Source organism: Vulpes lagopus, chromosome 6 (assembly GCF_018345385.1).
Source record: "Vulpes lagopus strain Blue_001 chromosome 6, ASM1834538v1, whole genome shotgun sequence".
Classification (NCBI taxonomy): domain Eukaryota; kingdom Metazoa; phylum Chordata; class Mammalia; order Carnivora; family Canidae; genus Vulpes; species Vulpes lagopus.
This window is the reverse complement of record NC_054829.1, coordinates 86026565-86041869: the sequence shown is the minus strand read 5'-3', so window position 1 is coordinate 86041869 and position 15305 is coordinate 86026565. Positions and strand designations below refer to the sequence as shown.

Here is a 15305-nt window from a genome sequence, read left to right as displayed (position 1 = left end):
GGTTTTTTACCTTGTGTCATGTAACAGTCTATTTTCTTACTGTCAGTTTCCTTTAATTTTGAGTTAGATAAATAACTAATTTGGATTAAATGAATAAATAATTAGTTTGGATTAAATACGTAATTTCCTTTTGTTTTGAATCTACCTCATGAGTTTACCTAAACTGTTGGAGCCTATAGGATTTTTTTCTTTAATCTTTTTTTAAAATAAGCTCTACTTCCCAACATGGGGCTTGAACTCAAGACTCCAAGATCAAAAGTTACATGCTCTACGAACTGAGCCAGCTAGGTACCCTAGAACCTATAGGATATTATATGTCCTTCAAGCATCTAGATATTTCCCCTTATACTAATTTTCAGAGTTTGGTTAACAATTCCTTAGCCATGTTTATTTACCTTACCTTTTGGCACTTTCCCTTCAGCTTTATTATCCAGACGGAAGAGGCTGGGCTTTTCAGTTGGTTTTCTTTTCTTTCTTTTTTTTTTTTTTTTTTAAGATTATTTATTTATTCATGAGAGACACACAGAGAGAGAGAGAGAGGCAGAGATACAGGCAGAGGGAGAAGCAGACTCCATGCAGGCAGCCCAACGTGGGACTTGAATTCCGGGACTCCAGGATCATGCCCTGGGCCAAAGGCAGATGCTCAACCACTGAGCCACCCAGGCGTCCCAGGAATAATATTTTATATAAGTGGAACTCATGAACTTTTATTACTTCATCTATTTTTTATGTATAGTATGAACCTAGATTTGACTCCTATGATCTTGCTTATTATTTCTTAGCTTAGCTCATGGCAGATTGTTTAACCTCTAAAACTTTCTCTGCTCTCACGGGTAAATGAAGATAATAATGGTACCTGAATGATAGGATTGTTGGGAGGATTAACTGAGACATGTGTAGGGGAGGAAAACATTTTTTTCCCCTCCCCATCTTGGACTCTCCAACTGGGACCCTGTAAATTAGACCAAAAGACAGATTAACAAGGGAAAATGAAGTTTATTAACATGTGCATTGCAAATACACATGGGAACCCTCAGAAATGAGTAACTCAGAGAGGTGTTAGAACTTGGGTTTATATATCATCTTAAAAGAATAGAGAAGTGACAAGATGAAGAGAAAGGACTTTGAGCCTATAGGGCAGGAAAATTGTGGGAAGGCAAATATATGGGGGAACTAATGGTAGGTAAGGGCTAGTTTTAGCAAGGTTTGTATGTAGATTCCTCTGATGTAGATTTCTCTGGGCTGGTAAGAGTCTAGAGGTGTATCTTGGGGTTAGCTTCTGTCATTCCTGGTAGAAAGGGAAAGGGAGACACCTTTACCAATTTATGTCTGTCTTTAGGCATATAGAGGGGGGACAGGGAGCTGTTCTTGTATTTGCTTCTTCTCAGTTGCCTTTTGCTCAAAATAGTCCTTATGCCAAAGTGGCATATTCTGGTGTAGCATATTCTACTACCCTTCACATGTAAGGGACCTATCATAAGACCTGGTACATAGGAAAGAATAAGTGGTAGTTGTTTTTAATGTTATTATCACAGAAAATCAGTATCAGTAATTTGCTCTAGTGGTTGACGAATCCAATTAGTCATATTCATTACAAGATTTTCTTCTTATAATTCTGTGAAAAAAATTTTTTAGATATTTTATTTATTTATTTATTTATTTGAGAGAGAGAGCATTAGCAGGGGTTGGAGCAGAGGGGGAGGGGGAGGGAGAGAAAATCACACCCTGGGCCAAAGGCAGTGAAGCAGACCCTATGCCGAGCACAGCCTGGTGCAGAGGTTGATTCCAGACCCCAAGATCATGACCTGAGCTGAAACTAAGGGTCAGTTGGTTAGTTGACTGAGCAACTCAGGTGCCCCAAGAGTCTATGAAAATTTATGGTTATAATCTATTAAAAAATTAAAAAAAATTTAAATAAAAAAAATTGTATGGTTCTAATCTTAATATCATCTAATGAGCTGAGATCAGAAAAGGTCATTGGGAAAAGGACCACAAATACTATTATAAATAGTATGCCACCTGTGCAGGTTAACACGTCTTTCCAGTTGATTCTAGGTGCTTCATTTTCCCTTCTGGTTATTTTATTCTGAAGGTGGAGTAGGTATTGTCTCAGGATCAAGAGTTTGTCAGCCCACTTGTCTATGTTCTGACTTGGCCCATCAGTCCTTCTCACGCCCTTACATTCCATTTTCTGCAGGTATCTCTTTCTGGAACCTTTGGTATTTGTGAGCCTCCCTTATAAAAACCAAAGAACAAAGACAGTGATTGAGTCATCTCAGCAGTCTGGCTGCTCAGAATCATCAGACTGTTATCAACTTTTTGGAACTGCTTAAAATAACCACAATTTCCTCTATCTCTGCTCCTTTTTCTTCAGCTCCTTTTTTCTTAATTACAAAACAGTAATTCACAACTGTTTCTGTATGGAATCCTATATATAGAAGCAATCACTGTGAAAATTTTAGAATTAAATTTGGTGTCTTTATGTTATTATTTTAAGGATTCATTCATTCATTCATTCATTCATTCTCTAGATCCAGTGAGGGACTCGAACTCACAACCCTGAGATCAAGAGTTGCATGTTCTGCTGACTGAGCCATCTTATTATTTTAACATGGCTGGAAGCATTCTATTCCTACCTATATCTACCTATCTTTTTTTTTTTTTTTTGCTTTATCTTCTAACATAAACATTTTTCATTTTCAAAATGTTTACATTTTAAATAGCTCCATAATATCTCATTGAATCATAATTTACTTAAATTTATTTCACTTTGGGAATTTAAATTGCCAGCTTTCTGCATTTATAAATAGTCACGGTATTGTAAATAAGAATGTATTTATTTATTTATTTATTTATTTTTTGTTTTTAAAGATTTTATTTATTTATTCTTGAGAGATAGAAGGAGAGACAGAGCCAGAGACACAGGCAGAGACAGACTCCATGTACCGGGAGCCCGACGTGGGATTCGATCCCGGGTCTCCAGGATCGCGCCCTGGGCCAAAGGCAGGCACCAAACCCCTGCGCCACCCAGGGATCCCTAAGAATGTATTTATAAATAACAATGCCATTATAAATAGACACATTTCCCCTCCCAAATTAATAAATTTTTTTAGTATTGTAGGTTATTTATCAAGACAGCTTTTTTTTTAAAATTTTTATTCATTTATGATAGTCACACAGAGAGAGAGAGAGAGAGAGAGAGGCAGAGACAGAAGCAGGCTCCACACACCGGGAGCCCGACGTGGGATTCGATCCCAGGTCTCCAGGATCGCGCCCTGGGCCAAAGGCAGGAGCCAAACCGCTGCGCCACCCAGGGATCCCCCAAGACAGCTTTTTATACTTACAGTGACAAAAGCTATTTGGTACAAAGTGCCAGGCTTTTCCCTGAAAGGTTATATGAATTTTCAATTCTTTCTGCAGTATAAGAATATACTTTCACTTAACTTTTATCAACAAGGGATATTCATCTTAAAATTGTTTTCTTAGTGATAGCACATATTAACTTGTTCAATGTACTTTAACAATTATTAGTGATGTTGATTTCTGTGTATTTTTTTCTCTATGATTGTGAACTTGTGAATTTTCGTTCAAATACTGGGCTGTTTTTTTCTGCAAGATGATGGTATTTTTGAGGTTTGTTTTTCAAAAAAATAATAGAATTAAGTTTGTTTTTAAAAATATTTTATTTATTTATTTGAGAGAGAGAACATGACAGAACCTGAGCAGAGGGCAGGCAGAGGGAGAAGCAGATTCCCTGCTGAGCAGGGAGCCTGATCCTAAGACCCCAGGATCATGACCTGAGCCGAAGGCAGACACTCCACGGACTAAGCCACCCAGGCAGCCCCTAGAATTATTTTATTTTATTTTATTTTATTTTATTTTATTTTATTTTATTTTATTTTATTTTATTTTATTTTATTATTTTTTTAGAATTAGTTTTTTTTAAAGGTTTTATTTATTCATGAGAGACACAGATTGGGAGATAGAGAGAGAGAGAGAGAGAGAGAGAGAGAGAGGCAGAAACACAGGCAGAGAGAGAAGCAGGGTCCATGCATGGAGCCTGATGTGGGACTCGATTCTGGGGCTCCAGGATCACACCCTGGGCCAAAGGCAGGCGCTCAACCACTGAGCCACCCAGGCATCCCTAGAATTAGGTTTTTTACCTTGTGTCATGTAACAGTCTATTTTCTTACTGTCAGTTTCCTTTAATTTTGAGTTAGATAAATAACTAATTTGGATTAAATGAATAAATAATTAGTTTGGATTAAATACGTAATTTCCTTTTGTTTTGAATCTACCTCATGAGTTTACCTAAACTGTTGGAGCCTATAGGATTTTTTTCTTTAATCTTTTTTTAAAATAAGCTCTACTTCCCAACATGGGGCTTGAACTCAAGACTCCAAGATCAAAAGTTACATGCTCTACGAACTGAGCCAGCTAGGTACCCTAGAACCTATAGGATATTATATGTCCTTCAAGCATCTAGATATTTCCCCTTATACTAATTTTCAGAGTTTGGTTAACAATTCCTTAGCCATGTTTATTTACCTTTCCTTTTGGCACTTTCCCTTCAGCCTTTATTATTCCAGACGGAAGAGGCTGGGCTTTTCAGTTGGTTTTCTTTTCTTTCTTTTTTTTTTTTTAAGATTATTTATTTATTCATGAGAGACACAGAGAGAGAGAGAGGCAGAGATATAGGTAGAGGGAGAAGCAGGCTCCATGCAGGGAGCCCGACGCGGGACTCTATCCCAGGTCTCCAGGATCATGCTCTGGGCTGAAGGCGGTGCTAAACCGCTAAGCCACGCAGGCTTCCCTCAGTTGATTTTCTTAAAGAGTATCTTTGACCTCTAATTCTATTTGTAGTAAATAGGAATGCATGAAAATGGTTCCTGTGATTTGTACAGCTGGATCTCAAAATTAAGGAGCATACGTCTTGCACATATTCAGGTGCAGCTTGTGAGCACATGTAATAAATTTAGAGATTAGGGATTAGTTGGTTTATTTCTCCATGTTTAGGCCAAATTGTGATGTTTTATTTCTGAGCTGTGTTTAACTGAATGTCAGTCTTTTCAGAATGATCCTGCTATCGAATATTTTCATTGCTTCCCATCAGTGTGTTCCAGGGGATGAGGACAGGTGGAGAATTAGACTAGGATTTAAATCCTAATGTTAATTTACTTATCTAATAATATGGAAAAATCATATGACCCTAATAGGTCTTTGTTTACTTATCTATGAAGTGAGAATGATAGTAGTTAACTTCTTAGAATGGATGTGCAGATTGAATGGGATCTCCTCACTACCTTAAGGTATACACTGAGGGGGGCACTTGATGGGATGAGCACTGGGTATTATGCTATATGTTGGCAAATTGAACTCCAATTAAAAAAAATATATAAAGCAGAAAAAAAAAGGTATACATTTGGTCATGCTTTTAAAAAATTTCTCATCACTTGAATCCCTACATACCAATAATTTAAGATCCCTTATTTAAATCTCCTTTACAATTTTTAAAAAGATTTTATTTACTTATTTACTCCTTAAAAATTTATTTATTTATTTATTTATTTATTCATTCATTCATTCATTCATTCATTCATTCATGAGAGACACAGGGGGAGAGAGAGAGGCAGAGACACAGGCAGAGGGAAAAGCAGGCTCCACGCAGGGAGCCCGACATGGGACTTGATCCTGGGTCTCCAGGATCACGTCCTGGGCTGAAGGCAGCACTAAACTGCTGAGCCACCTGGGCTGCCCAAGATTTTATTTATTTATTTTAGAGAGACAGAATGCAGCAGGGGCAGGGGCAGAGGGTGAGGGGGAGAGAGAGAGAGACAGAGAGAGAGAGAGAGAGAGAGAGAGAGAATCCCAAGCTGAATGTGTACTGAGTATGGAAGCCAATGCAGGACTTGATCCCAGGACCCTAAGATCATGACCTGAGCCAAAATCAAGAGTCGGACACTTAACTGACTGAGCCACTTAGCTGCCCCTAAAATCTTTACAAATAAAAAAAAAATAAATAAATAAAATAAAATAAAATAAAATCTTTACAAATGACAAGGACTCCAGGGGCTTACTTTTTCAAGGGAGTTTCCTTCCCAGATGGGGACAAACTGGGAAAAGCATGGCATCTACTGGTAGGCCCTGGTTTCAGCTGCTGCTGTTTTGTTGGGACCTTTTGAATCCACTGGTTCCATCCAGTCTAACGGACTGTTATCCATTGCTACCTTGCCCCTTCTAGTGCAGATCTTTGCATACAATGTGGTGGTGCCAAAGGTTGGCCTCTCAAGGGTACTTCTTTTCTTTTCTTTTTTTGAAAGATTTTATTTATTTATTCAGGAGAGACACACAAAGAGAGGCAGAGACACAGGCAGAGGGAGAAGTAGGCTCCCTGCAGGGAGCCTAATGTGGGACTCTATCCTAGGACCCTGTGATCACACCCTGAGCTAAAGGCAGATGCTCAACCACTGCACCACCCAGGTGCCCCTTGGGTTGTCTTATGACAGGCTCACCAAGCTTGGTGTAAACATTGGCTTATTCTTGGGCATGAATCAAGAGCTGGTGGCAATAGGTCCTCATGTGGACCTCTGATGGCCTCCAGCAAGCAAGATTCTCCTTTCACAGCTGCTTTTAAGGTGTCTTTACCTAAGCAAGTTTATATTTTCTTCAAATAGTCAGATTTTTAAAAAAGATTTATTTATTTTAGGGGAGAAAGGGGCAGAGGGAGAAGGAGAAAACCTCAAGCAGACTTCCCACTGAACATGGAGCCTTGGGCTTGATCTCATAACTATGAGATCATGACCTGAGCCAAAACAAGGGTCAGATGCTCAACTGACTGAGCCTCTCAGGTTCCCCTCAAATAGTCAGATTTTATTTTACATTTGTATTTAATTTGTACTTTTAAAAATGATTTTATTTTATTTTTTTGAGAGAGCAAGAGAGAGCACAAGCAGAAGGAGGGGCAGAAGGAGAGGGAGATGCAGGCTCCCTGCAGAGGGCCTTGATCCCAGGGCCCCAGGATCATGACCTAAACTGAAGGCAGATGCTTAACTGACTGAGACACCCAGGTGCCCCTTAATCTGTAATTTTTACATAGTAAACATGCTCAGAGCATTTTGTCATGGAAAATAATTTGCTAATCCAAAAATAAACAATTCATAGCTAATCTCCTTCTTAAGACAGGTAGAGGTGTTTTATAAAGTGTGCCTTGTCACCAACCATTGCCCCATAAGTCAACTTTCTGCTTTCTGTGAGAAAGGGTGTGGCATCTGCTCTTTTGTAGTTTTAGTTTCATGGAACCATATTTTCCTTGTCTGGTTTTCCAATGAAACGTGCATCTGTGTGGTTAAGACACACAGAGGGGCCCCTGGGCCATTGTGGTCAGAGGCTGACCTCAGACTCTGTCTCCAGCCTTCAAGACAAGCTCTGTTACTACATTCTCTTGCAGAATTCCCAGACCTCACCATGAGGCCCAGGGGTGTGGCATCTCAAAGCTGACTGTTCTCCAAAAGAAAGTGACAGCTTCCTTGTATTATTTTGGGTACAGAAATGAGTTTCTACATGTTTGATGAAACACATCAGGTGCTTAATACCATATAATTCTTACAGGTGTTTAATTATTGGCTCTAGACACAGATTCTATTTCGAAAGAAAAAAAACTGAGCGGTGCCTGGCTGGTTCAGTCGGTAGAGCTTGTAACTCCTGATCTCAGGGTTGTGAGTTCAAGCTCCGGTGTGGAGCCTACTTAAAAAAAATTAAAAAACAAAAACAAAACAAAAAACAAAACTGAGACTAATTCTGAGGCATTCCTGAATTATCCTTACTCCCTCCTGACGTTTCCTTAACTGACCCTTTGCTTTAATATTTTCAACAGAAATGTTTTGCTAATGATGTGAGGAGTGGCTTTGGCTTAGTGCCTTTGTTTTTTCCAGTCAGCCTCGCTCTCCACAAAACATTGCCTCCTGGTTCTTTGAGATCCCCATTGAATTTGGAGAAATTATGTCTTGGCATTCAACCTATTTTCCTGGAACACAATGTGATGCTGACGACACAGGCTAGTCACTCCACTTGACAATAAATTTGCTTGTCTCATTTCACTTGAATATTCAGCGGTGAGTAAGAAGTGGAAAGCCTGACTTACCACGGTTTATTATATGTTTCGTGGCCGTGATAATTACTTTTATAATGCCATTCATGAATAAATTGATCAGATCAGGATGAGTCACCTGGCTGGCCACTAGCTATTGGAATGATTCTCCACGCATGACTGGGTTGCATTATTACAAAACGTGGAAGAACAGACCTGCCCCGCCATCGCGGCAGATGTTCATTTGTAATGCTGCCTTAAGGAGATGAAGAGATGAGAGCAAACTGTTCGAGCAGCTCAGCCTGCCCTGTTAACAGTTCGGAGGAGGAGCTGCCAGTGGGGCCGGAGGTACAAGGGAACCTGGAGGTTGTTTTCACAGTGGTGTCATCCGTGATGATGGGCCTGCTCATGTTCTCCTTGGGATGCTCTGTGGACTTCCGGAAGCTCTGGGCGCACATCAGGAGACCCTGGGGCATTGCTGTGGGACTCCTCTGCCAGTTTGGCCTCATGCCTCTTACAGCCTACCTCCTGGCCATCAGCTTCTCTCTGAAGCCAGCCCAAGCTATTGCTGTTCTTGTCATGGGGTGCTGCCCAGGGGGAACCATCTCGAACATTTTCACCTTCTGGGTCGATGGAGATATGGATCTCAGGTAAGTTACAGTAGGAAAGCCTGGAAGTCTCCCCCTTGATAGCACTGACACTTTCATGTTAAAAACTCTGCCAATCTTTAGGTAGAGATTCCAGTGGGCAGCATTTTATGGAGTTCAGTCGTGGAAGGACATTTCTTTCTGAGCTTAAGATGTGCTTTGCTGTGATCGTCCTCTGTTTTACTGGCAACTGCTTCTCTGAGAAATTGGATTTGGTTCATATGTAATAGTGGAGGCAGATTTCCTCCTCACCTGATGGTCCCACCTAGGTGTGAACTCAGTCTCGCCCATGGTGGCAGCTTTAACAGTCATGGCTTCCTGTGTCCCAGGACATAGGCTGAGAATCCCAGAAGCTGACGACAGGGGTTTGTTCGGTGGGCGTGGTAGTGATGGTGGCAGAACCAGAATGAGATCCTCATAGCTCTGATCAGCAAGGGTTGCCTTTGCATCTACTCTATGAAACAAGTACTTGTGGGCACTGGATAAAGGAGTTTTTGGAGTATGTGATGGACATAACCTGTTTTAAGTGGCGGTGGTGGCCTATTGAGTTGTCTTGGGGAACAACGTAAATACTTTTATGACTAAAAGTGTTCTTTCTTGTTGTTTTGCAGACTAAACATTTATCACTGTCATCTCATTCCTTTGGTTTACACCAGGGACCTATCTCCCATTGTGTTGTAAATAAATGTCCCTGGCAGACATTACGCTTTATCATTTATTTACTCTTTAATGAGGAAGAATTAATCATATATCTTTGGGAGTACATGTTTCGATGCTGAAAAAAGGGCATTTGAAGAAAGAATAGAGAAGGCACAATTGGAAAAATAAAAGTAAAAGACGGTGGTCTTTCTGGTTTCTTTGCTTACTTACGAATAGACTGTTTCACTTCCTGCCCAAGGGAAGAATGACTTATGAATGTAAATCTTTGTTCAATGTGTATGTCATTTAGTTGAGATTTATTATGCGATGCCTGAACCAATCAGAGGTGCTGATGGTGTGGGGAGTTCATTTCAGTGAACCAGCGATAGGTTCTAGTTCCCTGCATGTGCTCAGTACTTAGCCTACGAATATATTTCACTTGTGAATTTTAATGGGCTCAGTTCAGGGAGATGAATTAATTTTCATATGACAATATGTTTAGTTACCCACTGATCAGGGGCTTGAAGAGCACTAATTCAAAAAAATACATTAATATACATTGCTAATTCCAATTAAAGAAAGTCAATTATTAGCACAATAATTGGAAGATGATAAATATTCTTCACATAGTCTACATATCAGTGATAAATTTTGGGACCTAAATATTTTTGTGTTTTTTTTTTTTTTACCTAAATATTTTTGGAAAGAAAAAGGAATTTTACTAATTGAGTATGTTTCTAGGCATGAGGTAGACACTTTCATGTATTCTTTCTCTTCTTTCTTGGTTCTCAGAATAACCTTGTAAGTGACCTTTTATTATCCTGAATGTTACAGCTGAGAAAATTGTGACTCAGGTTGGTTAAGGAGGTTGCCAAATGCTATAGCTGCGTATGGAAGAAGGCAGATTTGAATTTACATCTGTTTCTCATCAGTCTGCAATTTAGGCACTTTCTTCCATGCCATTTATTAACACAGCTTGGTTTTCTGTTCTGAGTAAGAGTATAAATCTTAAACCAGTGTTCTCAAACACTTATGCTCTGGGAAAGAGAACATTTATTAACTTCATTTTTTATTAGCCGACATTATAGTAAAAATACCAATGAATAGGAAGTCTATAAAAGATAAAGCTCATTTTGCTTCCTTTTGCCAACTCTATCCTTGATTAGCTTCACATTAGTCAAATTATTTAACCTATAAACCTCATTCCTCATTTATAAAATGGGTTAAAATTACCTATTCCCCACAAGTCTAGATTTTAAGGAGGAAAAATACATGCAGGATGCCAGGCACTTGGTTGGTATGTAATAAATATTAACTACTTCCCCCTTTTTTTGAATTCTGGTTTCGAATCTCACAAACAAAACAAAAATAAGCAGAAAACCCCCACAAAAAACTCTGTAAGAAATGAAATTTTAAAATGATGACTATGTATGCCTGGGTGGCTCAGCGGTTGAGCGTCTGCCTTCAGCTCAGGGTGTGATCCTGGAGTCCAGGAATCGAATCCACATTGGGCTCCCTGCAGGGAGCCTGCTTCTCCCTCTACCTATATCTCTGCCTCTCTCTGTGTCTAATGAATAAATAAAATCTTTAAAAAAATGATGACTAAATATTAGATTTTTAAAAGCTTATAGATATGTGTAATAAAATCTTGATTCTCAGTAAAAATTGCATTGTAGGAGAAAATTCAGTATTATTGAGGGAAACAATGTCCAAGTTCATTATATCTCATCTGACTTGATTAGCAACAAAAATAACTTCTAAGCCAAAAAAAAAAAAAAAAAGTAGATAGTCCTTGATAGGAATTCTGTTTTCATGCTAGATAAAATTCATAAGAATTTAGAAGAACGTCTTCATTTCATAAATGAGGAAATTGAGATTTAGCTCTCTGCAGGTCTCCCAAACATACTTCTCATGCCTTAATTCTATGCTTCACCTAATCTACCTGTAGTTCTCCATGTGTTCACCCCAAGCAGGGCATTTCAGAATCAACATGTATGAGCCAGTTTCTGCATTCTGCATATCTGATGATAACACCTATCACTGTCCCAGTCACCTGGGCTCATCATCTCAGCATTCCCCTGTGGCTCCTTTCGTTCTTCACCTCATTCACTCAGTCCAATGTCTAGACCTGTAGCTCATCCACTTGTGGGCCCAGTCACTCACAGCCAGTGCTTCCTGTTTATCTCCACTGCTGGTTCCTTAGGGTGGGCACTAAGGACCTAGCCAATTTCTTTCTTGGCCAATTGCAGTATCTTCACAGTATTCTCTCCACTTTGGAGAGCTGCGTCTCTCTACCATGGTTTTATAGTAAGTGGGTGAGGCAGACTCTGGGGTCTGACTGTCTATATTTAAATCCTCACTTGGGATCTCTTTCCTGTAACTAAATCGTAACACTTCCCTATGGTATTGTAAAGGTATTATAAATATGCATGTTATGCGTAGAAAGGTTTCTCAACACCTACTAACTTGGGTGGAAACTAAGCCAGGTCTAACCTACTTCTCGGGTTTATTTCCTAATAAGCACAAAATAGTCTGTAGTCAAAATGGACTACTCACTGTTCTCTGAACACACCCACACTTTCCCGCCTTCCTTTGCCTATGTTGTTCCCACAGCCTGGAATGCCTATTCTGTCCCTTCTAGTCACCAAGTTATCCTTCATTATAATCATTCTGGAAAGCAACCGACTGGTAAGTATGAAGAGCCTAAAAAATTATTCTGTTCCTGGACTGAACTCAGCTAATCTTGCCTGGGTTCTTTTACATGTTTGGGTACTGGATAAATGTAGATTGGTTTTGGATGGCCTTATCTGGGACAACTGGATTTTTTTCCACATGGCCTCTCATTCTCCAGCAGGCTGGCCTAGACCTAATCATGCCACAGAGGCAGGGTGCTGACAAAGAGGAAGCATACAAGGTCTCTTGATATCTGTGGCTGGAAACCAGTTCATCATCACTTCCACCACATCCCATTGGCCAATGCATTTTGCAAGGCCAGTTCAGATACCAGGAATGATAAAGTGGATTTTTTCTCTTGATGGATAACTTGCAAAGTCATGTTGCAGAGGGCATGGCTAAGAATGGATGAAGAATTAGGGACATTTTTGTAGTCTACTGTACTAAACATGGACAGAGTTCTTGCCTTTGAGGGTAGGTCACGAGAACTAAGGTCTGGCATTATACTGTAGTAGCTAAGTGCACTCTGGAGCCAGCAAATGGGACTGTCACTTACTAACTGGGTCAATTTGGCAGATTATATAAATCCTTTATGCTTCCTGGGAGCCTGGTGGCTCAATTGGTTAAATGTCCAACTCTTGATTTCAGCTCAGGTCATAATCTTAGGCTTGTGAGATCGAGCCCTTTGTTGGGCTCCTCGCTGGGCATGGAGTCTGCTTAAGATTCTCTTGCCCCACTCCCTGACTTGTGTTCTCTCTCTCTCTCTCTCTCTCTCTCAAATTAAAAATAAATTCTTTATGCTTCAGTTTCCTTACTTCTAACATAGGGGGAAGCATAATCTATCTACCTCATGGGTTGTTGTGAGGATTAAGTGAATATATATAAAGTGCTTAGAATATCACCTGGCTCAAAATGCTATGAGTCATTATATGTGGCAGGCAAAAGAGCCCCTTGTCAGGGTCTGTCTTTTAGTCTTTGCCCAAGATGCTGTGTGACTTTGAGTGACTTACTTCTCTGGACTTCAATTTTCTCTTTGGTAGAATCAATGAGACTCTCTGAGGTCTTAAAAATGTATGTAACAAAATCTACCATTTTAATCATTTTCAAGTGTACAGTTCGGTGGCATTAGGACACTGACATTGTTGTACAATCACCAGCATCTGTCTCTATATAGTTCTTCTCTGCTCAAACTTAAACTCTGCACTCATTAAACAATGACTCCCCTGTCCCTTCAGACCCTGTCAACCACCATTCTCCTTTCTGTCTCTATAAATTGGACTGGATATCTCATATAAATGAAATCATAAAATATTTGTCCTTTTGTATCTGGCTTATTTCACTTAGCATAATGTCTTCAGAGTGCATCCATATTATATCATGTGTCAGAAATTCCTTCCCTTCGAAGGCTGTACATTGTACGTGTATATCCCATGGGTACATGTGCATACATACATCATGAGGTCCCATTCATCTGTTGATGGACACTCATGTTGTTTCCATCTTTTGGGTATTGTGAATCATGCTGCTATGATTGTGAGTGTGCATGCCTGTTGGAGTCCCAGCTTTCAGTTCTTCTGGGTATAAGCCAGAAGTGGATCTCGGGTCATTTTAAGTTTTAAATATTTTGGACAATAGGAAAAGAAAAGCAAGTTATAAAGTCTGTGTCCCCTTCCCCCACCCCAGTTTTTAATGTTTCCTCGGAAACTGACAGAGTTGCTCCCTACCCCCCCATCTCCACAGCACCAAATATGTACTTCTTGTCATCTGTAGGAGGGCATGGCAATAGCTGAACTACTTATCTGCCTGACTCATGAGCTCTGTGATCTCCTGGAGGGCTTGTTCACCTTTGCACTCTTGGTACCAGCCTGGCGGTGGTAGGTGCTCTGCAAATGCCAAGTGAAAGACTGAAGGAAAGCTTCGAATTGCTTGTATGAGATATAAAAACCCTTCTTGAAATGCGATCCGTTTATTGGTGCAACTCAGGACAACTCCCACTATCTTTGAGTTTGACAGCTTTTGATATACAAGGTCCATTCTTCCCCAAGGAGGTAGTTGTGTCCTGAGCTACTGGAATTCTGGCCACCCATGGTGGTGGAGGGGTTTGGTGGCCGTTTTTTGACCGTTGACCTTTAAAGTAACTCTTGGTCCTTCAGCAGAGGCTTGTGAAATACAACTAAAGATTCTTCAGGTTACTCTGACATGACCTGGTAGGGACCTGAAAATCATCTTAAGAGACAGAACTTAAATTGAATCCATGCAACTACATGCAAGTTTCTTTCTTTTTCTTTTTTTTTAAAGATTTTATTCATTTTTTTGAGAGAGAGAGAGAGAGAGAGAGAGAGAGAGAGAGAACTAGCAGGTGGGAGGGGCAGAGGGAGGAGGAGAGAGGGAAGCAGACTCCTTGCTGAGCAGGAAGCCCCATGTAAGGCTCAATCCCGGAACCCTGGGATCATGACCTGAGCAGAAAGCAGACACTTAACCAACTGAGCCACCCAGGGCTCCTTCCATGCAAGTTTCTATAACTCTCTCTACCTTAGTTTCCTTGCCTATAAAACAAAAATAATACCTATACATATGGTGGGGTGCCTGAGTGGTGCAGCCAGTTAAGTGTCTGACTTGGTTTCATCTCAGGGTTGTAAGATCAAGCCCCACATTGGGCTCCACATGGAATTGGCTTAAGACTGTCTCTCCCTCCCCTTCTGTCCTTCCTCCCATCTAAAATCAATCAATCAATTGATCAATCTTTAAAAAATGTACCTACACATATGGTTATTATATAGACGAAAAGAGGACATAGGGGTGCCTGGGTGGCTCAGTTAAGTGTGTGACTTTGGCTCAGGTCATGATCTCAGGGTCCTGGGATCGAGCCCCACATCTGGCTCCCTGCTCAGCAGGGAGTCTGGTTCTCCCTCTTCCCCTCACCCTGCTCATGTTCTCTTGCTCTCTCTCTCTCTCAGATAAAATCTTAAAAATAAAAAGAAAACAGAGCATATATCTAAAAGCATGAGGTATAATACTTAGCAGGTAGTGTTCAATAAATGCTAATTATTATTGTTGAGAGGCAGCAGACAGGAGTAACATTTATATTTGGGGATGGAAAACCTGGCCTTGAACTCTTTTCTAGTGCCAAATCTGTTGACCTGATCTGATAGCATATCCCATGTCCCTGTGCCTAGCCAGATGGTTTTTAATTTTTTTTTTCCAGGGGAGAAGCAAGTGTGTACTTTCATAGCTTTGAATGTCAGAGTTCCTGATTTTAT

The 15305-nt window shown here is 40.2% G+C and overlaps 1 protein-coding gene across 1 annotated transcript in view; it reads left to right on the top strand.

The window, feature by feature from the left end:
- Nucleotides 1-8351: 8351 nt before the first annotated feature.
- The window catches only part of SLC10A6 (solute carrier family 10 member 6), a 28413-nt gene continuing 21459 nt past the window's right edge, over nucleotides 8352-15305 (top strand). The window contains exon 1 of the mRNA XM_041760250.1: nucleotides 8352-8736. Coding sequence (XP_041616184.1) covers nucleotides 8360-8736 — 377 coding nt within the window. The 5' untranslated portion in view covers nucleotides 8352-8359. The remainder of the gene's footprint in view (nucleotides 8737-15305) is intronic.